This window comes from Oncorhynchus gorbuscha, linkage group LG06 (assembly GCF_021184085.1).
Source record: "Oncorhynchus gorbuscha isolate QuinsamMale2020 ecotype Even-year linkage group LG06, OgorEven_v1.0, whole genome shotgun sequence".
Classification (NCBI taxonomy): Eukaryota; Metazoa; Chordata; class Actinopteri; order Salmoniformes; family Salmonidae; genus Oncorhynchus; species Oncorhynchus gorbuscha.
The window spans coordinates 48,696,809-48,723,649 of record NC_060178.1 but is presented as its reverse complement, the minus strand read 5'-3'; the positions used below and the strand labels follow the sequence as shown (position 1 = coordinate 48,723,649).

At 43.4% G+C, this 26,841-nt stretch overlaps 1 protein-coding gene across 3 annotated transcripts in view; it reads right to left on the bottom strand.

Annotated features, from left to right (window-relative positions):
* The window catches only part of LOC124038045 (rho GTPase-activating protein SYDE2-like), an 86,966-nt gene that overhangs the window by 1,031 nt on the left and 59,094 nt on the right, over positions 1-26,841 (bottom strand). For all 3 annotated transcript variants that reach the window (XM_046353429.1, XM_046353427.1, XM_046353428.1), the window contains exons 5-6: positions 10,597-10,778; positions 9,973-10,204 (exon numbers count right to left, since the gene is read on the bottom strand). In XM_046353429.1, coding sequence (XP_046209385.1) covers positions 9,973-10,204; positions 10,597-10,778 — 414 coding nt within the window. The remainder of the gene's footprint in view (positions 1-9,972; positions 10,205-10,596; positions 10,779-26,841) is intronic.

Below are 26,841 nucleotides of genomic sequence, written 5' to 3'. Positions count from 1 at the left end.
GGTGTAAACCAATTACTCAAATCCAATATTCTTATTTAAAATGTTTATATAAAAAAAAATCTAAATGACCCCTTTTTCGCCCCAATTTCGTGGTATCCAATTGGTAGTTAGGCTTGTCTCATCGCTGCAACTCCCATACAGACTCAGGAGAGGCGAAGGTTGAGAGCCGTGCGTCCCCCGAAACACGACCCAACCAAGCTTCTTAACCCAGAAGCCAGCCACACCAATGTGTCCGAGAAAACACCTGGCGTGTCAATGTGCTCGGTCCGTCACAGGAGTTGCTAGAACTCAATGGGACAAGGACATCCCTGCCAGCCGAACCCTCACCTAACGATGCTGGGCCAATTGTTCCCCACCCCATTGGTCTCAAGGTCGAGGCCAGCTGAGACAGAGCTCGAACCAGGATCTCTAGTGGCACAGTTAGCACTGCGATGTAGTGCCTTAGACCACTGCGCCACTCGGGAGGCCCTCAATTGAAATGTTTTAAGCACACTGTACACACAAGGTCCCCCTGGAGTTAAATTCAGAATCTAAAAGTGGTATTTCCGACATGCTAAATCCACTCCATCACACTCTACTACTTTTTAACTTAGTCTTCAAATATTAGGGACAAATCACGCCTAACTCAACACACATCCCTGCTTTGGGGTGAAGGAGGAGGGGGGGGGGAATCACATGATATGAGCATGTCTGATCTGAGGAGAAGAACACTGAGCACTCCAACCACCACGTCCCAGTTACCTGTCCTCCTGTCGGTCTCTCTGTGTACCTAGTACACTGTGTTCCCGACAGTACATCTTTAGATACCTCCTACAGTCAGTGGCGGAATAAAACAAAAACAAACAAAAAACATTTCAGAGGTAAAACAGACACTGCAACAAGAGCAACCTGTCAGTCAGACAGTTTACAGGAAAACACTTGACTTTTACATCTCCTTTATGCTGAAGGAGGAAGAAAGTAAAGTACACAAATCCCACAGTGGTACAGTAGAGCCAACCGTTGGTTCTGATATCATACTGTATGAATAATACTTTTAAATCATTGTAAACCCATTGAGGAAATAACCCTGAACTCCTCTCCACCCCATCCTGCCACACACCTTCCTGGAAACTTCCACATCCAGGGCTGCTCCCACTGTACTGGGATCAGTTAAAAATATCCAATGATCTCTCTCTGGCCACAAAATAAACACCACAGCATGCACCAAAGCCAATGAGTCACACGCACATTTTCACCTCCTCGTGAAATACACCAAATTCCAAGGCCCGACAATCACATACAGTAATACACATACACATATCAGCCCACACACACGCACACACTGGCAACCCATCATTCAGGGCAGGTGGCGCAGGTCATCGACAACAGATAAAATGAGGTCAAATCAGGTTATATCTACAGTAGCTTTGATTGGACTGATCATGGCAACCTGTTTTGAGCCCCACCTTTTAAGCTAAGGTGTGGTGTCTGTTTCGCATGTTATTTTGAAATTAACACGTCACATATCAGTTTTCAAGCAATGCCATTTAAAAAAGAATCATTGAGTTAATTAAGCTGCATACAAAATTGGTCTCTTTTTTTGCTTTCTTGAGTAAAGCAGCTCCAAAATGCAGGTGTTTCAGCCTACCGCTTTCTGTGGTGGAGGGGCAGCCAGCGGAAGATACGGAGCGTAGGGGTTGGTAACGTTCTCTAGTTGCACCATGATTGGGTAATGTTCTCTAGTTTCACCGTGATTGGCTCAGTGTTCTGTCACTCATGGGGATACTAACTCACCGCCAAATCTAAGGGTAGAGCTTGAAAATTCAAGCCCCTTGGGTGCTGCCATAGTTACATAAGAAGTGCCCATCCAAGAAGGCTCAAGGTCATTGACAACAGATAAAATGACGTCAAATCACATTATATACAGTAGCTTTGATTGGACTGATCATGTCAACAACATACTTTCAAAATCTTAGCTTGTAAGCTAGCAGTCATGATCATTTATCAAGTTGACAATCTACTGCTAAATGGTTTTTAATCCTTGTCATGAAGATGAAGAATGAAGATAAATTCTAAATAAAACTTATCATCGGTGCTCATCGGCCATCGGCCATTGGACATAAACATTACACAACAAGTTGGAAATCGTACCCCTATAGAGATACTAGGGTGCAAAGGAACGAAAAAATAAATAACAGTATGGGGATGAGGTAGTTGGATGGGCAGTTTACAGATGGGCTACGTACAGGTGCAGTGATCTGTGAGCTGCTCTGACAGCTGGTGCTTAAAGTTAGAGGGGGAGATACAAGTCTCCACTTTCAGTGATTTTTGCAATTGGTTCCAGTCATTGGCAGCAGAGAACTGGAAGGGAAGGCAGCCAAAGGATGAATTGGCTTTGGGGGAGAACAGTGAAATATATCTGCTGGAGCACATGCTGCAGGTGGGTGCTGCTATGGTGACCAGTGAGCTGAGATAAGGCGGGGCTTTACCTAGCAAAGACTTATAGATGACCTGGAGCCAGCGGGTTTGGCGACCAATATGAAGCGAGGGCCAGCTAACGAGAGCAGTGGTGGGTAGTATATGGGGCTTTGGTAACAAAACAGATGGCACTGTGATAGACTGCATCCAATTTGCTGAGTAGAGTGTTGGAGGCTATTTTGTAAATGACATCGCCGAAGTCAAGGATCGCTAGGATAGTCAGTTTTACGAGGGTATGTTTGGCAGCATGAGTGAAGGATGGTTTGTTGCGAAATAGTAAGCCAATTCTAGATTTAATTTTGGATTGGAGATGCTTAATGTGAGTCTGGACGGAGAGTTTACAATCTAACCAGACACCTAGATATTTGTAGCTGTCCACATATTCTAAGTCAGTTTCGTCCAGAGTAGTGATGCTGGACGGGCGGGCAGGTGCGGGCAGCGATCGGTTGAAGAGCATGCACTTAGTTTTACTCGCATTTAAGAGCAGTTGGAGGCCACTGAATGAGAGTTGTATGGCATTGAAGCTTGTCTGGAGGTTAGTTATCAGTGTCCAAATAAGGGCCAGAAGTATACAAACTGGTGTCGTCTGTGTAGAGGTGTACCAGAGAATCACCAGCAGCAAGAGCAACATCATTGATGTATACAGAGAAAAGAGTCGGCCCGAGAATTGAACCCTGTCGCACCCCCATAGAGATTCCCAGAGGTTCGGACATCAGGCCCTCCGATTTGACACACTGAACTCTGTCTGAGAAGTAGTTGGTGAACCAGGCGAGGCACTCATTTGAGAAACCAAGGCAGTGTTGAGTCTGCCGATAAGAATGTGGTGATTGACAGAGTCGAAAGCCTTTGCCAGGTCGATGAATACAGCTGCACAGTAATGTCTCTTATCGATGGCGGTTATGATATCGTTCAGGACCTTGAGCATGGCTGAGGTGCACCAATGACCAGCTTGGAAACCAGATTACATCACTCATTCATATATCCTTATGTACGGTATAAGACAGTAGTTTTGGAATTGTTAGTTAGATTACTTGTTGGTTATCACTGCATTGGAATCTAAATGGTTGGACAAATAAAAGATCTGTTTGTTATCTGTTTGTTAACTTAGCTTTCGAAGACCTTAGCTGGGAGGAGCTCTACAGGTGCTCTACAGGATGCAAATTTCTGTTTGAAAAAGCTAGCCTTTGCTTTCCTAACTACCTGTGTATATTGGTTCCTAGCTTCTGTGAAAAGTTGCAGGGGCTATTCCATGCTAATGCAGTACACCACAGGATGTTTTTGTGCTGGTCAAGGGCAGTCAGGTCTGGAGTGAACCAAGATCTATATCTGTTCCTAGGTCTACATTTTTTGAATGGGCATGCTTATTTAAGATGGTGAGGAAAGCATTTTTAAAGAATAACCAGGCATCCTCTATTGACGGAATGAGGTCAATATCCTTGCAGGATACCCGGCCAGGTCGATTAGAAAGGACTGCTTGCTGAAGAGTTTTAGGGAGCGTTTGACAGTGATGAGGTGTGGTCGTTTGACCGCAGACCTATTACGGATGCAGGCAATGAGGCAGTGATCGCTGAGATCCTGGTTGAAGACAGCAGAGGTGTATTTGGAGGGCAGGTTGGTTAGGATGATATCTATGAGGGTGCCCGTGTTTACGGATTTGTGGTTGTACCTGGTAGGTTCATTGATCATTTGTGTGAGATTGATGGCATCTAGCTTAGATTGTAGGACGGCCGCGGTGTTAAGCATGTCCCAGTTTAGGTCACCTAACAGTACGAGCTCTGAAGATAGATGGGGGGAAATCAATTCACATATGGTGTCCAGGGCACAGCTGGGGGCAAAAGGTGGTCTATAGCATGTGGCAACGGTGAGAGACTTGTCTCTGGAAAGGTGAAGTAGAAGCTCAAATCATTTCGGCACAGACCTGGATAGCATGACAGGGAGATATGTATACCGTAGCTAAGAAAGTAATACTAAGTGTATGTTGTGTAGTAAGTTGTTGTTAGCCCATGTGCCTCACCCTAATAATTTGGTCCCTTTTCCCCCTCTTGACTACTGTTCTGACTTGGTGGTACACATGTAGCCTCGCCTGTTTTGAGAAATGTAATCAAATACTGTAAGGGCTTTCATTGTCTGCTTATACACCCCCTTTATTTATCATATGGTTCTGACTTGGTGTACAGGGAGAATACTGTAAGAACGACCCATGTTCTGAATTACATTTCAAAAGTGCTGAACAAATACTTACCAGTGGGGAGAACAATATTTGATACACTGCTGATTTTGCAGGTTTTCCTACTTACAAAGCATGTAGAGGTCTGTAATTCTTATCATAGGTACACTTCAACTGTGAGAGGCGGAATTCAAATAAAAAGGACGACTGCACCGTATTGAGGGGAGGATGGATGGGGCCATGTATCGCGAGATCTTGGCCAACAACCTCCTTCCCTCAGTAAGAGCATTGAAGATGGGTCGTGGCTGGGTCTTCCAGCGTGACAATGATTCGAAACACACAGCCAGGGCAACTAAGGAGTGGCTCCGTAAGAAGCATCTAAAGGTCCTGGAGTGGCCTAGCCAGTCTCCAGACCTGAACCCAATAGAAAATCTTTGGAGGGAGCTGAAAGCCCTGAAACCTGAAGGATCTGGAGAAGGTCTGTTTGGAGGAGTGGGCCAAAATCCCTGCTGCAGTGTGTGCAAACCTGGTCAAGAACTACAGGAAACGTAGGATCTCTGTAATTGCAAACAAAGGTTGTACCTATGATAAAAAATACAGACCTCTACATGCTTTGTAAGTAGGAAACACTGACGATTTTGCAGGTTGACTACATCTGTATATTGACTACGTCTGTCCTAGCTTGCTCATTTATGTCTAAAACGAAATGATGGATTGCCTCTTATCAGCTCGTCGTCCCCATATGCCATAATTTGTACATCTCAATTGTCAATAGAAACCACATTGGTATAAGCAAGTCAGCCATATAAGCTATATTTTTTAAAGGCAGTAAACGAGGCTCAATTAACTGTTTCGCTGCCAGACAAGGCTCAGCAGATAGCCAGGTGTAGCAGTGGTGAGGTGTTGGGACTGCTGTTGGGAAAGCTTTATGTAGGCCCTGACGATTTGTGGGCACCGTCATAGTGCAATTCATGTATTGTTTAGTTTTGTGTTGTGTAGTGGCTTTGTTGCCATGCATCTAAAAAATATATTTGTTTGCCCCACAAGATTGACATGCTAAAATCGGCACTGTACACACATACAGTAAATTAACACAAAACAAAGCATTTACAGAGGCCAAGCAAAGCATTCCCCCAGACATACACTCCCAGACACACACTCCAGGCCTATGCAACAATGCATTGGAAGGTGTGGACCTTGTGAAGAAGCTGAAAATATCCTATAATGGTTTTTAAACATTAGACTAAAGCTGGCAGAGCTAAGGTTAGGTACTGGAATGTCCTTAATTATAGACTGGCCGCATTACACACTGAGCTGAGGAAGTGGGCATAAAGAACAGGAGGTATATATGTGTGTGTTTGTGTGTGCGTTCGTGCGTGTAAACATAGATTTGCGGGCCAGCCAAGACTTGAATTTCAGTTTGGTCAAGGTTAGAGTTACTCACTCAGGACACACCTCTAGGCTCTAGCCAGGGATGGAAACTACACTGTGACGCAGAAGTATTTATTACTCAAATACTTCTAGTATGTTCAACTCAAAGTTAATGAAAAGTAATTATTACTTAATGTTTATATGGTACTGACCCAAACTAAATGAGAAGTCGCATATACTACATTTTTAAAATGTATGATAACAGCACCCAGCATGCTCTACTACAGGTAGATTTTTTAAAATTGTTTTTAATATCTGTGTTTTTGCATGTACATTGAGTGATTGGTTGATTAATATTATGCTACACAATGATAAATAACATACAATTTCCTAAACTGATCCAATCATTTTGATAGATTTTGGCACCCATTACTGAAATGGTTGTTCCAGTTTAAATGGCTTAGATAGCATCTGCAAATTTTTCTTAATCCTGGCAGTCATTATGAAATAAGGTTGCTGATGAATAGAACTTCCAACAGTTGGAATTGGAGTGTGGAAATCCAACAAAACTTACACTTTGCAAAGAAGCATAATGTGACTTACAAGCTTCCAGAAATCCCAGATGGAAGATTAAAATCTGGGAATTTGGAGAAAGTTACTGGAATTTTGCAACCCTACTAACAGGCCTGACGTGGCCTGTAAACCATGAGTTTCAGGCCACTGTATTAGGGTAATGCTAGGCCTCAAAATAAGGTGTGATGAGATATGTAATGTATCATCATACAGAGTTTAATTATAATGATATTAACCAAGGAACTCACTTGAAGGCCACATGTATGAAAATGTATGAATTCAGGAACCATGTCTCTGTCACTAACAAATACATTCATGGGGGGGTAAGTCTACAATTCGCTCGAGGCAAGGCACACTGTGAAATTATATTGGTGGCATGGCTTAGTGTTGGCAAGGCTTCCAATTTATTATTTTTGACCACCCGTGAGTAGAAGTGTTGTAACTGGTCTATGGTAGAGGTACATTATATTAGAGGTGTGGATTACTGGGGATGTGGCTTTCAGTTAGTTATTTTTGGCAACCCGTGAGTGGAAGTGTTGTACCAGTGACAATAAATGAATGGGTACAATATTCAACAACAGTCTGTTCTCTCAGGTACAAAATTACCTTTGACTTATCCTTATTATTTCGCTGTGTTCCACTTTAACAGGATCAGCTATTGTGTGTAAAGCCAGTGACAAAATAAGTCAAGGGGTGTAAATACTTTCTGAAGGCACTGTATACAGTTGAAGTCGGAAGTTTAAATACACTTAGGTTGGAGTCAATTAAACTCATTTTTCAACCACTCCACAAATATCTTGTTAACAAACTATAGTTTTGACAAGTTGGTTAGGACATCTACTTTGTGCATGACACAAGTAATTTTTCCAACAATTGTTTACAGACAGATCATTTCAATTATAGTTCACTGTATCACAATTCCAGTGGGTCAGAAGTTTACATGCACTAAGCTGGCTGTGCCTTTAAACAGCTTGGAAAAATCCAGAAAATGATGTCATGGATATATTTCAAGGCCTACCTTCAAACTCAGTGCCTCTTTGCTTGGCATCATGGGAAAATCAAAAGAAATCAGTCAATACCTCAGAAAATAAATTGTAGACCTCCACAAGTCTGGTTCATCCTTGGGAGCAATTTCCAAATGCCTGAAGGTACCACGTTCATCTGTACAAACAATAGTACGCAAGTATATAAACCATGGGACCATGCAGCCGTCATACCGCTCAGGAAGGAGACACGTTCTGTCTCCTAGAAATGAATGTACTTTGGTGTGAAAAGTGCAAATCAATCCCAGAACAACAGCAAAGGATCTTGTGAAGATGCTGGAGGAAACAGGTACAGAAATATCCATATCCACAGTAAAACAAGTCCTATATCGACATAACCTGAAAGGCTGCTCAGCAAGGAAGAGGCCACTGCTCCAAAACCGCCATAAAAAAGCCAGACTACGGTTTGCAACTTCACATGTGGACAAAGATCGTACTTTTTGGAGAAAAGTCCTCTGGTCTGATGAAACAAAAATATAACTGTTTGGCTATAATGACCATTGTTATGTTTGGAGGAAAAAGGGGGAGGCTTGCAAGCCAAAGAACACCATCCCAACCATGAAGCACGGGGGTGGAAGCATCATGTTGTGGGGGTGCTTTGCTGCCAGAGGGACTGGTGCACTTCACAATGATGAGGAGGGAAATTATGAGCATATATTGAAGCAACATCTGAAGATATCAATCAGTAAGTTAAAGCTTGGTTGCAAATGGGTCTTCCAAATGGACAATGACCCCAAGCATACTTCCAAAGTTGTAGCAAAAGTGCCTAAGGACAACAAAGTCAAGGTATTGGAGTGGCCATCACAAAGCCCTGACCTCAATCCTATAGAACATTTGTGGAAAGAACTGAAAAAGTGTGGGAGCAAGGAGGCATAAAAACCTGACTCAGTTACACCAGCTCTGTCAGGAGGAATGGGCCAAAATTCACCAAACTTATTGTGGGAAGCTTGTGGAAGGCTACCTGAAACGTTTGACCCAAGTTAAACAATTTAAAGGCAATACTACCAAATACTAATTGAGTGTCTGTAAACTTCAGACCCACTGGGAATGTGAGGAAATAAATAAAAGCTGAAATCAATCAGTCTCTCCTATTATTCTAACAGTTCACATTCTTAAAATGAAGTGGTGATCCTATCTGACGCGAGACAGGGAATTCTAACTAGGATTAAATGTCAGGAAATGTGGAAAAACTGAGTTTAAATGCATTTGGCTTAGGTGTATGTAAACTTCAGACTTCAACTGTGTACACAACACTATGAAGTTAAATTGGTTAGAGAAAATGTTAGAGATCTGAGGGGATCAGACAGTTACTGTATAGTCTTATAGTCTTCTCTTCCTCGCTCATCTTTCTTTCATAACCCAGTTATACCCAACAGTGCATCTGTCTCTCGTATCACCGTGCACACAAAGAAGACAGCTGCAGAGAGCAGAACAGAGACACATTAACAACCATAGAGCCACAGTTGGTCCAGGATGTCTTCAGATGCATCCCAAATGGCACCCTATTCGCTTTTACAGTGCACTTCTTTTGACCAGGTCCCATAGGGCTCTGGACAAAAGTAGTGCACTATATAAGGAATATGGTGCCATTTTAGAAGCACACTTTCTCTGGACAGTGATTTATATAAAAGCGTCCCTGCCCACTGAGCTTGGTTTACAGTAAGGCTTTGGCCCTCCCGTCACGATGAAGCACTCTGTGGAGCATTTAATCTATGATGAACGAACAGATGTGGCGAATGGCTATCTGCTGTGTGTGTGTGTGTGTGTGTGTGTGTGTGTGTGTGTGTGTGTGTGTGTGTGTGTGTGTGTGTGTGTGTGTGTGTGTGTGTGTGTGTGTGTGTGTGTGTGTGTGTGTGTGTGTGTGTGTGTGTGTGTGTGTGTGTGTGTGTGTGTGTGTGTGTGTGCGCGTGTCAGCTAAAGTGCCAACCCAGCCTTTTAAAAGTCATGTTTGGAACAGAACCACAGCACAGTGCTGGGAACAATTTGCACTAGAAAGCATCCGGGGGGAACATAGTGTCCTTCTAAGAAATGGCTTGTCTGATTTTAGGTGAACGCTTAGGTCTGTTATTACTTGTTTATTAAGTTGTTGTTTTAGTCATTCAGATGTAGACACACTACTCAACGGCCTGATTTAAAAGGCTGATACATTCACTGCAGGAGTCAGTAATAAAGATATGCCTTTTATATTTACTAAATGACTCTAGATCCAGTGGTACTGCACCACTACTACACCATGAAGTATACTGGTTTAGAATGCATCCCTGACCAAGATGGCTGCCATTATCACCTCATGCTAGAGTTATGAAGGTTCATTTCAAAGGCCACTCTAGTATTGTGGTGTATCTCCATGGTGGAGGTTACCTGGCCATAGCTGCAGCAGGTAGTGTAGCACTTCGATATGTTTCTTGAAGTGTAGGGCGCTGGCCAGCTCCTCCGAGTCGATGAAGACCCGGTTGCTATGACAGCTGGCCTCCTGGCGTTGGCTGAGCAGCACGGGGCCGAAGCATACCGCCAGGTTCTGACACGTCATCTTGTTGACCTCATGGTATGACGCCACCAGCTTCAGATGGTCCAGCAGCCTCCGCAGGGTGAACTGGGGTAACAGAGACAGAAAACATGCTGGTTAAGGGCGGATCAACACTGACCAAAGACACGGCTCCTTTTAGAAACACAAACACACTAAGGGAAAGGAAATACCTAGTCAGTTGCACAACAATGCATTCAACCGCAATGTGTCGCTTATTGGATCTTTGTTTATGCTATTGCTATTTCTCTCAGCTACTGTTATTTCCTAACAACAAGAGGGTTTGAAACTGTGTACTGTGAACGCTGCACAGTACTAATGAACATTACTGAAAGAACTTGGGTGAATGTAGAGAACCAAGAGCACTGTGATCCCAAAAAGGCAACTGCAAAAGCACTTTGTGACAAATGTTGATTTATGAATAAACTTCATTGATCGATTGAAGTGGAACTGTCCCTTACCCTCTCCACCTCTGGCAGGTTCTCCAGGAGACTGACGGTGTGTTCTGTGTCTGCCGGGTCATTTTCACATCCTCCTGCTCCGATACGCAGAGGTCTCTGAGCCATAGAGTCCAACACAGTCTCATACAAGTGCTTAGTGATAAGGGGGTAGGGCAACTCACGCAGGTAGTCCTTCAGAACACCTGGAGAGAGAGAGAGAGAGAGGGGAAGAGAAGGGTGAATGAGAGGGAGCGGGAGAGAGAGGGAGGAGATGGCGAGAGAAGAAGTAGGGGAAGGGAGGAAAGAGCGAGTGAGAAAGAGCATGAGAAACCCTATATTGAGTTAACAGAAAAATTATTTCTGATCATAACTCTGATAATGCTTACAGCTGCCAGATGTTACTTTAGAGGACAGCAAAGATTTTCACCAGAAAGGACACAATGAACAACACCAAGGTCTGTTTGTGCTCTGTGGACCTTATCAGCTGGGCTTCATACGTTTTTTTTTTTTTACACGGCTCAATGAAGTGAAATACCTCTTATGTACTACTTCACAAGACAGCTTAAAATACCTGACAAATCCCTAAAAATATTATCTTTACGAAGAGTCATTATTGAGAAAAGCTAAGTGTTTTCTTCTCCCCTTCTTTTATACAGCAGGCCAGACCTGGCACACACTCTGCTGGCTGCCAAGGCTTTTAAGACTCAGTGTTGTGGTGGGCTCTGTTCTGATTGAAATTGGGTGACATGGCCGCCTCAGAATGTCGGAGGTGGTGGCGAGGTGAAGAGGGTGGGGGTGGGGGGGGATCTGTGATGGCGTGGGCATTCACACCTGTAACTCCAGCCTTCCCCATGCTCAGACAAAAGAGACGAACAAACATGAAGCCCACACTGTCTGTCTATATACACTAAGCCCCTTGCCTTTTCTTTTCATGAAGGGGGAGGACACAAAATAACAGACAAATACAGAAATAAAGAAAGAAGAAAAAAGGTATTGACAGCGTGTCAATTCTTTGAGGTGGACTGGAATATTTTCGCTCTTTTTTTTCAGTGCTTAACTACCCAGCTAGCACCTTTGGTTCATTGGAAGTTGTGGGAACGTATACTTTTCTGTGTTTATGTTCTGAGAAGAAATGTTCTGGGAATGTTATTCTACCCCCAAGACATAAGACTGCTAAATAGTTAACCAATTAGCTACCCAGACTATCTGCATTGACCCTTTTTGAGCTAGCTTTTTTAAAACTCATCACATGCTGCTGCTACTGTTTATTATCGGTCACTTTATTCCTAGTAAATATGTACATATCTAACTCAATTACTTCGTACCCCTGCACATCAACTCAGTACTGGTACCCCGTGTATATATCCAAGTTATCGTTACTCAGTACTGGTACCCCGTGTATATATCCAAGTTATCGTTACTCAGTACTGGTACCTCGTGTATATATCCAAGTTATCGTTACTCATTACTGGTACCCCGTGTATATATCCAAGTTATCGTTACTCAGTACTGGTACCTCGTGTATATATCCAAGTTATCGTTACTCAGTACTGGTACCCCGTGTATATATCCAAGTTATCGTTACTCAGTACTGGTACCTCGTGTATATATCCAAGTTATCGTTACTCAGTACTGGTACCTCGTGTATATATCCAAGTTATCGTTACTCAGTACTGGTACCTCGTGTATATATCCAAGTTATCGTTAATCATTGTGAATGTATTATTACGTGTTTTATTTTCATGTTATTTGTCCAGTTGAAGTCGGAAGTTCACATACACTTAGGTTGGAGTCATTAAAACTCGCTTTTCAACCACTCCACAAATTTCTTGTTAACAAACTATAGTTTTGGCAAGTCGGTTAGGACATCTACTTTGTGCATGACAAGTAATTTTTCCAACAATTGTTTACAGACAGATTATTTCACTTATAATTCACTGTATCACAATTCCAGTGGGTCAGATGTTTGCATACACTAAGTTGACTGTGCCTGTAAACAGCTCGGAAAATTCCATGTCATGTCATCGCTTTAGAAACTTCTGATAGGCTAATTGACATCATTTGAGTAAATTGGAGGTGTACCTGTGGATGTATTTTAAGGCCTACCTTCAAACTCAATGCCTCTTTGCTTGACATCATGGGAAAAACAAAATAATGTAGACCTCCACAAGTCTGGTTCATCCTTGGGAGTATTTACAAACGCCTGAAGGTACCATATTCATCTGTACAAACAATAGTAAGCAAGTATAAACACCATGGGACCACGCAGCCGTCATACCGCTCAGGAAGGAGGCGCGTTCTGTCTCCTAGAGATGAACATATTTTGGTGTGAAAAGTGCAAATCAATCCCACAACAACAGCAAAGGACCTTGTGAAGATGCTGGAGGAAACAGGGACAAAAGTATCTATATCCACAGTAAAACGATTCCTATATCGACATCGACACTCAGCAAGGAAGAAGCCACTGCTCCAAAACCGCCATAAAAAACTTTCACTGAATTATTTAGTAAGACATTTAATAACACTGCTAGGTTATTTGGGGTTAACTTTTTTGAAATCCAAGCAGATAGGACATATGCAAATTCATTACCTGGAGATTATGGCGTCAGACCGAGGCTCTGCATCTGTCCTCGTGCTCCTAGACCTTATTGCTGCTTTTGATACCACCGATCACCACATTCTTTTGGAGAGATTGGAAACTCAATTTGGTCTACACGGACAAGTTCTGGCCTGGTATAGATCTTATCTGTCGGAGAGATATCGGTTTGTCCTCTGACAAATTTCGGTGTTCCTCAAGGTTCCGTTTTAGGACCACTATTGTCTTCACTATATATTTGACCTCTTGGTGATGTCATTCGGAAACATAATGTTAACTTTCACGGCTATGCAGATGACACACAGCTGAACATTTCGATGAAACATGGTGAAACCCCAAAATTGCTCTCGTTGGAAGCATGTGTTTCAGACATAAGGAAGTGTATGGCTGCAAATGTTCTACTTTTAAACTCGGACAAAACAGAGATGCTTGTTCTAGGTCCCAAGAAACAAAGAGATCTTCTGTTGAATCTGACAATTAATCTTGATGGTTGTACAGTCATCTAAAATAAAACTGAAGGACCTTGGCGTTACTCGGGACCCTGATCTCTCTTTTGACTAACATATCAATACTGTTTCAAAGACAGCTTTTTTCCATCTATGAAACATTGAAAAAATCAGAAACTTTCTGTCCAAAAATTATGCAGAAAAATTCATGCATGCTTTTGTCGCTTCTAGGTTAGACTACTGCAATGCTCTACTTTCCGGAAACGCAGATAAATCACTAAATAAACTTCAGTTAGTGCTAAATATGGCTGCTAGAATATTGACTAGAACCCAACAATTTGATCATATTACTCCAGTGCTAGCCTCTCTACACTGTTAAGGCAAGGGCTGATTTCAAGGTTTTACTGCTAACCTACAAAGCATTACATGGGCTTGCTCCTACCCATCGTTACGATTTGGTCCTGCCGTACATACCTACACATATGCTACGGTCACAAGACGCAGGCCTCCCAACTGTCCCTAGAATTTCTAAGCAAACAGCTGGAGGCAGGGCTTTCTCCTATAGAGCTCAAATTTTAAGGAATGGTCTTTCTATCCATGTGAGAGACGCAGACTCGGTCTCAACCTTTAAGTCTTTACTGAAGACTCATCTCTTCAGTAGGTTCTATGATTGAGTGTAGTCTGGCCCAGGAGTGTGAAGGTGAACGGAAAGGCTCTGGAGCAACGAACCGCCCTTGCTGTCTCTGCCTGGCCGGTTCCCCTCTCTCCACTGGGATTCTCTGCCTCCAACCCTATTACAGGGGCTGAGTCACTGGCTTACTGGTGCTCTTCCATGCCATCCCTAGCAGGGGTGAGTCACTGACGTGATCTTCCTGTCTGGGTTGGCGCTCCCCCTTGGGTTGTGCCATGGCGGAGATATTTGTGGGCTATACTCGGCCTTGTCTCAGGATGCTAAGTTGGTGGTTGAAGATCTCTCTAGTTGTGTAGGGGCAGTGCTTTGGCAAAGTGGGTGGGGTTATATCCTGCCTGTTTGGCCCTCTCCGGGGGTATCGTCGGATGGGGCCACAGTGTCTCCCCCTGTCTCAGTCCCCAGTATTTATGCTGCAGTAATTTGTGTGTCGGGCGGCTAGGGTCAGTCTGTTATATCTGGAGTATTTATCCTGTCTTATCCCGTGACTTTGGGAAAAAAAACTACTTAAACAATTCTAGAATATGGCTGTAACATAACAAAATGTGGAACTTATCAAGGGGTCTGATTACTGAATCAAAATGTTCTATCTTATAACAATAAGCATTTGTGCCAATTTGAATTAAAATTGGTTCAGTGGGTACTGACGGAACATAGGGCTGAGTGAACAAAGGGCTGAGGGAAGGATAGGAAGAGTTTAATGTACATTTTTATCAATATTTTATTTCTAACATTCCACATTGCAACTCACCGTCTAGCAGTTTCATAGTGACAATGTTCTTTAAATTCTTCGATATAGGGGGCGCTCTTTTAATTTTCGTGCCCATTTAAAACAAGATATTTTGTCACGAAAAGATGCTCGACTATGCATATAATTGACAGCTTTTGAAATAAAACACTCTGACATTTCCAAAACTGCAAAGATATTGTCTGTGAGTGCTACAGAACTGATGTTACAGAAACCCAGATAAAAATACAATCAGGAAGTGCCGCATTTTTTAAAACCGCCTCATGGCAATGACTCCTTATATGGCTGTGGAGGAGCTAGGAGTCAGCTTACCTTTTCCACGTTTTCCCCAAGGTGTCTGCAGCATTGTGACGTATTTGTAGGCATATCATTGGAAGATTGACCCTAAGAGACTACATTTACCAGGTGGTCGCTTGGTGTCCTCCGTTGCAATTATTGAGTAATCTCCAGCTGCAGTACTTTTCTGTTTGCTACTGAGGAGAAACCCAACTAACACGAAGGATTTATCATCGAATAGATATGTGAAAAACACCTTGAGGATGATTCTAAACAACGTTTGCCATGTTTCTGTCGATATTATGGAGTTCATTTGGAAAAAAGTTTGGCGTTGTAGTGAATTAATTTTTCGTTTTTTTTTCTTAGCCAAAATTGATGAACAAAACGGAGCAATTTCTCCTGCACAAATAATCTTTTTGGAAAAAATGAACATTTGCTATCTAACAAAGTCTCCTCATTGAAAACATCTGAAGTTCTTCAAAGGTAAATTATTTTATTTGAATGCTTTTCTTGTTTTTGTGAAAATGTTGCCTGCTGAATGCTAGGCTTAATGCTATGCTAGGCTATCAATACTCTAACACAAATGCTTGTGTAGCTTTGGTTGAAAAGCATATTTTGAAAATCTGAGATGACAGTGTTGTTAACAAAAGGCTAAGCTTGTGTTTGAATATATTTATTTAATTTCATTTGCGATTTTCATGAATAGGAAACGTTGCGTTATGCTAATGCGCTTGAGGCTATGATTACGCTCCCGGATACGGGATTGCTCATCGCTAAAGGTTAACAGACTACTTCCTAGATGACGTTTCTCGAGTGTGGCGGGGGGGTGTTTGTGTCTGTATTGCCAGTAGTGGAATGTTACTTCCAAGATGGTGTAGCAGTCAGACATCTTTGTCCTGTAGTGTTCCTTGTATATATCTTATTACATCTTTTTCTTCGAATATCTTTTAAAAATATTTTCCTAAACCTCAACTTCTAAACACTCTCCTGCAACCCGCATCACCCAATGTGGCGTGGATCTGCTTTTTTCTAAAGTATTTCTATTTACTTCGGATCTGGAATCCCTCAACTGAAGCTAGTCGGCTAACTACCTACCAGCTATCAGTTAGCAAATCACTGCTAGCGGTCATCAGCTAACCTTTAGCTCACAAAGCTCTCGCCAGTTTGAACAACGTGACTCAAACCAGAGCATAACGGACCTATTTCTCTCCATATCCCCGGATTCCTGCCGCGAACTCTGAACATTTTCATCTGGATCTTCGTAACTAGCTAACCGCAATCCGGGTTGACCATTCCTGGCTAGCGTTTCCATCCCGGAGCAAGCACCAATTAGCCTGAAGCTAGCCCGGCCAGGGCTCCTGGGCTACAATATCCGGACCCCGACCCCCGCCGATCCTCTACGACTGGAATACCGACATAATCTGTCCGAGGATTCCAACAGGCCCCTCAGGCACGACACCCGCTGAAGGCCCATTCTGCTAACCTGCTAGCTCCCTAGAGCTACTTGGAACCCTACTAATCCACGACTGGCCTATCGACGTCACCGCACGAAGAGGCAAAAACAGACTTACCTCCATCGCGACGTGCCAAAAAGGCTAACTTGCTAGCCCCAGTCTGCTAACTGCTAGCTTGCCTGCCCCGGTCTGCTAACTGCTAGCTTGTTTAGCCCCAACCTACTAACTGTTAGCATCGGCCTGCTAACGGTCTGAATCGCCGTGTCCCCAGTCAGTCCAACCACTCACTGGACCCATATGTTCACTTGGCTACGCATGCCTCTCTCTAATATCAATTTGCCTTGTCCATTACTGTCCTGGTTAGTGATTACTGTCTTATTTCACTGTAGAGCCTCTAGCCCTGCTCAATACGCCTTACCCAACCATGTTGTTCCACTTCCTACATATGCGATGACATCACCTGGTTTAAACGTCTCTAGAGACTATATCTCTCTCATCATTACTCAATGCCTAGGTTTACCTCCAATGTACTCACATCCTACCTTACCTTTGTCTTTACACTATGCATTTAATCTATGCTATCGTGCCCAGAAACCTGCTCCTTTTACCCTCTGTTCCGAACATGCTAGACGGCCAGGTCGTAAAGCTTTTAGCCATACCCTTATCCTACTTCTCCTCTGTTCCTCTGGTGATGTAGAGGTTAATCCAGGTCCTGCAGTGCCTAGCTCCACTCCCACTCCCCAGGTGCTCTCATTTGTTGTCTTCTGTAACTGTAAAAGCCTTGGTGTCATGCATGTTAACATTAGAAGCCTACTCCTAAGTTTGTTTTACTCACTGCTTTGCACACTCTGCCAACCAGGATGTCTTAGCCGTGTCTGAATCCTGGCTTAGGAAAACCACCAAAAACCCTGAAATCTCCATCGCTAACTATAACATTTTCCGCCAAGATAGAACTGCCAAAGGGGGCGGTGTTGCAATCTACTGCAAAGATAGTAATACAGAACTCTGCAGGCTATCAAAGTCTGTACCCAAACAATTCGAATTTCTACTTCTAAAAATTCACCTTTCCAGAAACAAGTCTCTCACTGTTGCCACTTGCTATACACCTCCCTCTGCCCCCAACTGTACCCTCGATACCATATGTGAATTAATTGCCCCCCATCTATCTTCAGAGCTCGTGCTATAAGGTGACCTAAACTGGGACATGCTTAACACCCCGGCCATCCTACAATCCAAGCTTGATGCCCTCAATCTCACACAAATGATCAATGAACCTACCAGGTACAACTCCAAATCCGTAAACACAGGGCACCTTCATAGATGTCATCCTAACTAACTCGACCTCCAAATACACCTCTGCTGTTTTCAATCAAGATCTCAGCGATCACTGCCTCATTACCTGCATCCATTAATGGGTCTGCGATCAAACAACCACCCCTCATCACAGTCCATGGAGAATAAGAGCACCTCCTCCAAGCTGCCCACTGCTCTGAGGCTAGGAAACATTGTCACCACCGATAAATCCACTATAAATAAGAATTTCAATAAGCATTTCTCTACGGCTGGCCATGCTTTCCACATGGCTACCCCTACCCTGGTCAACTGCCCGGCACCCTCCACAGCAACCCGCCAAAGCCCTCACCATTTCTCCTTTACCCAAATCCAGATAGCCGATGTTCTGAAAGAGCTGCAAAATCTGGACCCCTACAAATCAGCGGGGATAGACAATCTGGACCCTCTCTTTCTAAAATTATCTGCCAAAATTGTTGCAACCCCTATTACTAGCCTGTTCAACCTCTCGTATTGTCTGAGATTCCCAAAGAATGGAAAGCTGCCGCAGTCATCCCCCTTTTCAAAGGGGGTGACACTCTAGACCCAAACTGCTACAGTCCTATATCTATCCTACCCTGTGTTTCTAAGGTCTTCGAAAGCAAAGTTAACAAAACAGATTACTGACCATTTAGAATCCCACCATACCTTCTCCACTATGCAATCTGGTTTCAGAGCTGGTCATGGGTGCTCCTCAGTCACGCTCAAGGTCCTACAAAACATCTTAACCGCCATCAATAAGAGACATTACTGTGCGGCCGTATTCATCGACCTGGCCAAGGCTTTCGACACTGTCAATCACCACATTCTTATTGGCAGACTCGACAGCCTTGCTTTCTCAAATGATTGCCTCGCCTGGTTCACAAACTACTTCTCTGATAGAGTTCAGTGTGTCAAATCGGAGGGCCTGTTGTCCAGACCTCTGACAGTCTCTATGGGGGTGCCACAGGGTTCAATCCTCGGACCGACTCTTTTCTCTGTATACATCAATGATGTTGCTCTTGCTGCTGGTGATTCTCTGATACACCTCTATGCAGACGACACCATTCTGTATACTTCTCACCCCTCTTTGGACACGGTGTTAACTAACCTCCAGACGAACTTCAATGCCATACAACTCTCCTTCCGTGGCCTCCAACTGCTTAAACGCAAGTAAAACTAAATGCATGCTAATCACTGCCCGCACCTGCTCGCCCATATAGCATCACTACTATTGACGGCTCTGACTTAGAATACGTAGACAACTACAAATACCTAGGTGTTTGGTTAGACTGTAAACTCTCCTTCCAGACTCACATTAAGCATCTCCAATCCAAAATTAAATCTAGAATCGGCTTCCTATAGCGCAACAAAGCATCCTTCACTCATGCTGCCAAACATACCCTCGTAAAACTGACCATCCTACCGATCCTCGACTTCGGTGTTGTAATCAATAAAAATAACCTCCAATGCTCTACTCAACAAACTGGATGCAGTCTATCACAGTGCCATCCGTTTTGCCACTAAAGCCCCATACACTACCCACCATTGCGACCTGTACGCTCTCGTTGGTTGGCCCTCGCTTCATACTCGTCGCCAAACCCACTGGCTACAGGTTATCTACAAGTCTCTGCTAGGTAAAGCCCCGCTTTATCTCAGCTCACTGGTCACCATAGCAGCACCCACTCGTAGCACGCGCTCCAGCAGGAATATCTCACTGGTCACCCCCAAAGCCAATTCCTCCTTTGGTCGTCTTTCCTTCCAGTTCTCTGCTGCCAATGACTGGAACGAACTGCAAAAATCTCTGAAGCTGGAGACTCACATCTCCCTCACTAGCTTTAAGCACCAGCTGTCTGAGCAGCTCACAGATCACTGCACCTGTACATAGCCCATCTGTAAACAGCCCATCCAACTACCTCATCCCCATGCTGTATTTATTTATTTTGCTCCTTTGCACCTCAGTATCTCTACCTGCACATTCATCTTCTACACATCTACCATTCCAGTGTTTAATTGCTATATTGTAATTACTTCACCACCATGGCCTATTCATTGCCTTAACTCCCTTATCTTACCTCATTTGCACTCACTGTATATAGACTTTTTGTTTTCTTTTGTTCTACTGTATTATTGACTGTTTAGTTTATGCCATGTGTAACTTTGTTGTTGTATGTGTCGAATTGCTATGCTTTACCTTGGCCAGGTCACAGTTGAAAATGAGAACTTTGTCTCAACTAGCCTACCTGGTTAAATAAAAGGTAAAATAATTGAATTAATTTTTTTAGAGGAGCAATGAGAGCATGAATCAAATGTTCACTTTTTTATCCTGTCCTCACATTGTCCACTTAAGGAAGAGAGTCATTAAATTAATGCTGTCCCATCTATTTCAGACTGCGGGGCATAAACACCATCCCTGCTACCCACTAATCCAGTCATAGACCGGAAACAAAAAGCAGATTAACCATTAAATGGGAATCTGGGATTAGGCTGCTTTTTAGTGGTGGAATAACTCCCCAGAGATGGAATAATAAAGTACTGTTCCATTCTATTCTCATTCATGAAGTCTGGCAGGAATGCAGAAGGTGGACTCCTGTTGACATAGTGATGTACAGCGCATTCAGAAAGTATTTAGACCCTTTGACTTTTTACACCTTTTTTTACAGCCTTATTCTAAAATTAAATAAACAAATCCTCAATCTACACACAATACATCATAATGACAAAGTGAAAACAGATTTTTATACATTTTAGCAAATGTATTAAAATAAAAAACAGAAGTAACTTTACATGAGTTTTCAGAACCTTTGCCATGAGACTCAAAATTGAGCTCAGGTGCATCCTGTAAACATTAATCATCCTTGAGATGTTTCTACAACTTCGAGTCCCTCTGCGGTAAATTCAATTGATTGAATATGATTTGGAAAGGCAGACACATGTTTATATAAGGTCACAGTTGAAAGTGTATGTCTGAGCAAAAACCAAGCCATGAGGTCGAAGGAATTGTCCATAGAGCTCCGAGACACGATTGTGTCGAGGCACAGATCTGGAGAAGGGTACCAAAACATTTCTGCAGCATTGAAGGTCCCCAAAAACACTGTCCTCCATCATTCTTAAATGGAAGAAGTTTAGAACCGCCAAGACTCTTCCTTGAGCTGTCTGCCCAGCCAAACTGAGCAATCTGGGAGAAGGGCCTTGGTCACCTCCGCACACTCCACCAATCAGGCCTTTATGGTAGAGGGGCCAGACGGAAGCCACTCTTCAGTAAAAGGCACCTAAAAACTCTCAGACCATGAGAAACAAGATTCTCTTGTCTGATGAAACCAAGATCGAACTCTTTGGCCTGAATGCCAAGCGTCACGTTTGGAGGAAACCTGGCACCATCCATACGGTGAAGAATGGTGGTGGCAGCATCATGCTGTGGGAATGTTTTTCAGTGGCAGGGACTCGGAGACTAGTCAGGATCGAAGGAAAGATGAACGGAGCAAAGTACAGAGAGATCCTTGATCCAACAGGACAACGACCCTAAGCACACAGCCAAGACAACGCAGGAATGGCTTCGGGACAAGTCTCAATGTCCTTGTGTGCCCAGCCAGAGCCCGGACTTGAATCCGATCGAACATCTCTGGAGACCTGAAAATAGCTGTGAAGCGACACTACCCATCCAACCTGACAGAGGTTGACAGGATCTACAGAGAAAAATGGGAGAAACTCCCCAAATAAAGGTATGTCAAGCTTGTAGCATCATACCAAAGAAGACTCAACGCTGTAATCGCTGTCAAAGGTGCTTCAACAAAGTACTGAGTACAGGGTCTGAATATTTACTGTACCAGTCAACATTTTGGACACACCTACTCATTGAAGGGTTTTTATTTATTTGACTATTTTCTACATTGTAGAATAGTGAAGACATCAAAACTATGAAATAACAAATATGGAATCATGTAGGAACCAAAAAAGTGTTAAACATCTAAATATATTTTATATTTGAGATTCTTCTTCAAAGTAGCCACCCTTTGCCTTGATGACAGCTTTGCACCCTCTTGGCATTCTTTCAGCTTCATGAGATAGTCACCTGGAATGCTTTTCCAACAGTCTTGAAGGAGTTCCCACATATGCTGAGCACTTTTTGGCTGATTTTCCTTCACTCTGCAGTCCAACGCATCCCAAACCATCTCAATTGGGTTGAGGTCAGGTGATTGTGGAGGTCACATCATCTGATGCAGCACTCCATCACTCTCCTTCTTTGTCAAATAGCCCTTACACAGCCTGTAGGTGTGTTTTTTGGTCATTGTCCTGTTGAAAAACAAACCATAATTCCACTAAGTGCAAACCAGATGGGATGGCATATCGCTGCAGAATGTTGTGGTAGCCATGCTGATTAAGTGTGCCTTGAAAAGTGTGCCTTGAAATAAATCATAGAAAGTGTCACCAGAAAAGCACCCTCACACCTCCATGCTTCACGGTGGGAACCGCACATGCAAAGATAATCCGTTCACCTACTCTGCATCGCACAAAGATACAGCGGTTGAAACCAAAAATCTCACATTTGGACTCAGACCAAAAGGACAGATTTCCACCGGTCTAATGTCCATTGCTTGTGATTCTTGGCCCAATCAAGTCTCTTGTTATTATTGGTGTCCTTTAGTAGTGGTTTCTTTTCAGTAATTTGACCATGAAGGCCTGGTTCACGCAATCTCCTCTGAACAGTTGATGTTGAGATGTGTCTGTTACTTGAACTCTGAGAAAGCATTTTTTGGGGCAGCAATCTGAGGAAGTTAATTGCCGATTTCTGAGGCTGGTAACTCTAATGAACTTATCCTCTGCAGCAGAGGTAACTCTGGGTCTTCCTTTCCTGTGGTGGTCCTCATGAGAGCCAGTTTCATCATAGCGCTTCATGGATTTTGCGACTGCACTTGAAGAAATGTTCAAAGTTCTAGACATTTTCTGGATTGACTGACCTTCATGTCTAAAAGTAATGATGGACTGTCGTTTCTCTTTGCTTATTTGAGCTGTTCTTGCCTTAATATGGACTTGGTCTTTTACCAAATAGTGCTATCTTCTGTATACCCCCATAATTTGTTACAACACAACATATTGGCTCAAATGCATTAAGAAGGAAAGAAATTAACTTTTAACAAGGCACACCTGTTAATTGAAATGCATTCCAAGGTGACTACCTCATGGAGCTGGTTGAGAGAATGCCAAGAGTGTGCAAAGCTGTCAAGGCAAAGGGTGGCTACTTCGAATAATTTGTTTGTTTAACAATTTTTTGGTTACAACTTGATTCCAAATTTGTTATTTCAGAGTTTTGATGTCTTCACTATTATTCTAGAATGTGGAAAATAGTTAAAAAAAATAAAGAAAAACCCTTGAATGAGTAAGTGTGTCCAAATGTTTGACTGGTACTGTATGTAAATGTAATATGTGTTTTAATTTGGAATATATTTGCAACAATTTCTAAAAAGCTGTTTTTTATTCGTCATTAAGGGGCGGTATGTGTAGATTGAGGGGAAACAACCAATTGAATCTATTTTGGAATAAGACTAACGTAACAAAATGTGGAAAATGTCAAGATGTCTGACTACTTTCCCGAATGCACTCTAGATTCAGTTCACTGTTGAAAAGTCCAAGATGTCTGACTACTTTCCCGAATGCACTCTAGTTTCAGTTCACTGTTGAAAAGTCCAAGATGTCTGACTACTTTCCCGAATGCACTCTAGATTCAGTTCACTGTTGAAAAGTCCAAGATGTCTGACTACTTTCCCGAATACACTCTAGATTCAGTTCACTGTTGAAAAGTCCAAGATGTCTGACTACTTTCCCGAATGCACTCTAGATTCAGTTCACTGTTGAAAAGTCCAAGATGTCTGACTACTTTCCCGAATGCACTCTAGATTCAGTTCACTGTTGAAAAGTCAAGATGTCTGAATACTTTCCCGAATGCACTCTAGATTCAGTTCACTGTTGAAAAGTCCAAGATGACTGACTACTTTCCCGAATGCACTCTAGATTCAGTTCACTGTTGAAAAGTCCAAGATGACTTGGACTTCCAACTGACTCTCTGGGTCAGTTGTGATTTATTCAGCAGAGACATCCAACTTAAACACACGGGCAAGAGCACAGTACATAGGTACAGTGTAGAGATAAGAATATCAACAGCGACTACACTAGGTGTGAATGTACTAAACAAATCTGAAGAAAATATGTACAGTAGGGTCCTACTGTATGTTAATACACTTAGTGTACAAAACATTAAGAACACCTGCTTATTCCAAAACATAGACAGACCACGTTAATTCTGGTGAAAGCTATGGTCACTTGTTAAATCCACTTCAAATCAGTGTAGAGGGATTTTTAAACCTTGAGCCAATTGAACGGGGTATGGTGGTAGGTACCAAGCACACTGGGTTGTGACAAGAACTGCAACGCTGCTGGGTTTTCCCCCACGCTTCTTTGTGTATCAAGAATGGTCCACCACCCAAGGACATCCCGCCAACATGACACAACGGTGGGAAGCATTGAAGTCAACATGGGCCAGCATCCCTACGGAACTCTTTCAAAACCTTGCAGTTTCTATGCCCCGACGAATTGAGGCCGTTCATTCAGTGTATTTTATTTTGTCTTTACTGTGTAAAAAAAACTATTTCCTTCCCATATTGCTCCTATACTGTGTCATAGAACTCATGGTGTGTGACCGTTTCTTCCCCTCCCGCGGAGCCTAACCCAGGTCTGTTTGCACATTATGAGCCTGAACTGAGCCCCCTCCAGAACTGGACTCAAGACCCAACATGGCTCAATACAGCAGTACAGAGAAGAGAGTCTGCGGTCTGTGCATTCCAACACCACACAGCCGTGGTTGTATCGCAGGAAAAAAATCCTGCAAAACTAAGTCTGCTGTGTCAACCAATCAGGGAAGGCACTTAAAGCAGACTTCTCTCTAGAGAGTCTATTCGCATTGATGAGAAATAAGGAGAACTTCGAGAAATATCGATTCGTGAGAGACATTACTGTAATGCAAACTGTGTATTGTAGAATGCTACCTCCGGAGGCACGACACTCCCACAACTGTTGCCCCTCTATAAGTAGGGCAGCGTAAACAGAAAGCTACCTCCGGAGGCACGACACTCCCACAACTGTTGCCCCTCTATAAGTAGGGCAGCGTAAACAGAAAGCTACCTCCGGAGGCACGACACCCCCACAACTGTTGCCCCTCTATAAGTAGTGCAGCGTAAACAGAAAGCTACCTCCGGAGGCACGACACCCCCACAACTGTTGCCCCTCTATAAGTAGGGCAGCGTAAACAGAAAGCTACCTCCGGAGGCACGACACTCCCACAACTGTTGCCCCTCTACAAGTAGGGCAGCGTAAACAGAAAGCTACCTCCGGAGGCACGACACTCCCACAACTGTTGCCCCTCTATAAGTAGGGCAGCGTAAACAGAAAGCTACCTCCGGAGGCACGACACTCCCACAACTGTTGCCCCTCTATAAGTAGTGCAGCGTAAACAGAAAGCTACCTCCGGAGGCACGACACCCCCCACAACTGTTGCCCCTCTATAAGTAGGGCAGCGTAAACAGAAAGCTACCTCCGGAGGCACGACACTCCCACAACTGTTGCCCCTCTACAAGTAGGGCAGCGTAAACAGAAAGCTACCTCCGGAGGCACGACACTCCCACAACTGTTGCCCCTCTACAAGTAGGGCAGCGTAAACAGAAAGCTACCTCCGGAGGCACGACACTCCCACAACTGTTGCCCCTCTACAAGTAGGGCAGCGTAAACAGAAATGTCTTGTTGAGCCCAACATTCATTCGGTAAAAATAATAATAGCAGAGCGGTGTTTTTGAAACAGCTGAAATGTATAGGCATTTTCATTACATTTGAGACTTGTTTTTATTGAGTTTTCACTGTAGCGTTAAAGGTCCTGAACAGTCAAAATCATGTTTTTCATGAAATGAAACACTCTCACACAAACACAAGTCAAGGTCAGGCTCAGGGGTGAACAGGTGTCCTTGCTCGGCAGGTGTTACCCTTATTTTCACAGCCTGTCTGACAGGCAACAAACACGCCATGGAAAGGAGAACTGTTGTTCAGGGAAGGTGTTTTGGTTTTTCGGTGAAGTTGTTTTGGGATTTTGTGGCAGTAATTACCTTTGAATTGCCTGAGAAATAGTTTTTTTGGTCCAAATTGTAATCACTGAAAGGCAAATCTCACTGTAGACCGGCCCAAAGACTGAAACAGTAGTGTAGACTTTTGCAGAATCTCTACAGAAATATCAGGAAACATTATGACATCCATACACTACAAGACGAATACTGTAATGGGGGAAATGTTCCAAAACCTTTTAACTTTGAACAAAAACTGCAGGTCACTGCTGCCGTCGGCCCTAGAGCAACAAATTACGGACATGTTCTCCCCTACCAACACTACAACCCCAATTTCAGCACCCCCGCTACTCCCCCATCCCCTCGAACCAGCAGACCAGGAGAGAGAGGGCCGGGGGTGGGGTGTGTGTGTGTTCAGTCCTTGTGTTGCCTCCAGGTGTTGCCTGCTACTCTCTCTGACACCCATCCACCCACTCACACAGGGCCATGGCTGTAGGTCTTTGTATGGCAGGCTGACCACCTCCCTCCGGGGCCTCCCTGCCTCCTGGTGGCCCAGAGCTCAGCTAATCCACCACGCGCGAGTGAGCCAAATACCATCTGTATTTGTTTGGCAACAAAGGGGGCACTTGTTAATGTCTTTCCATGTCT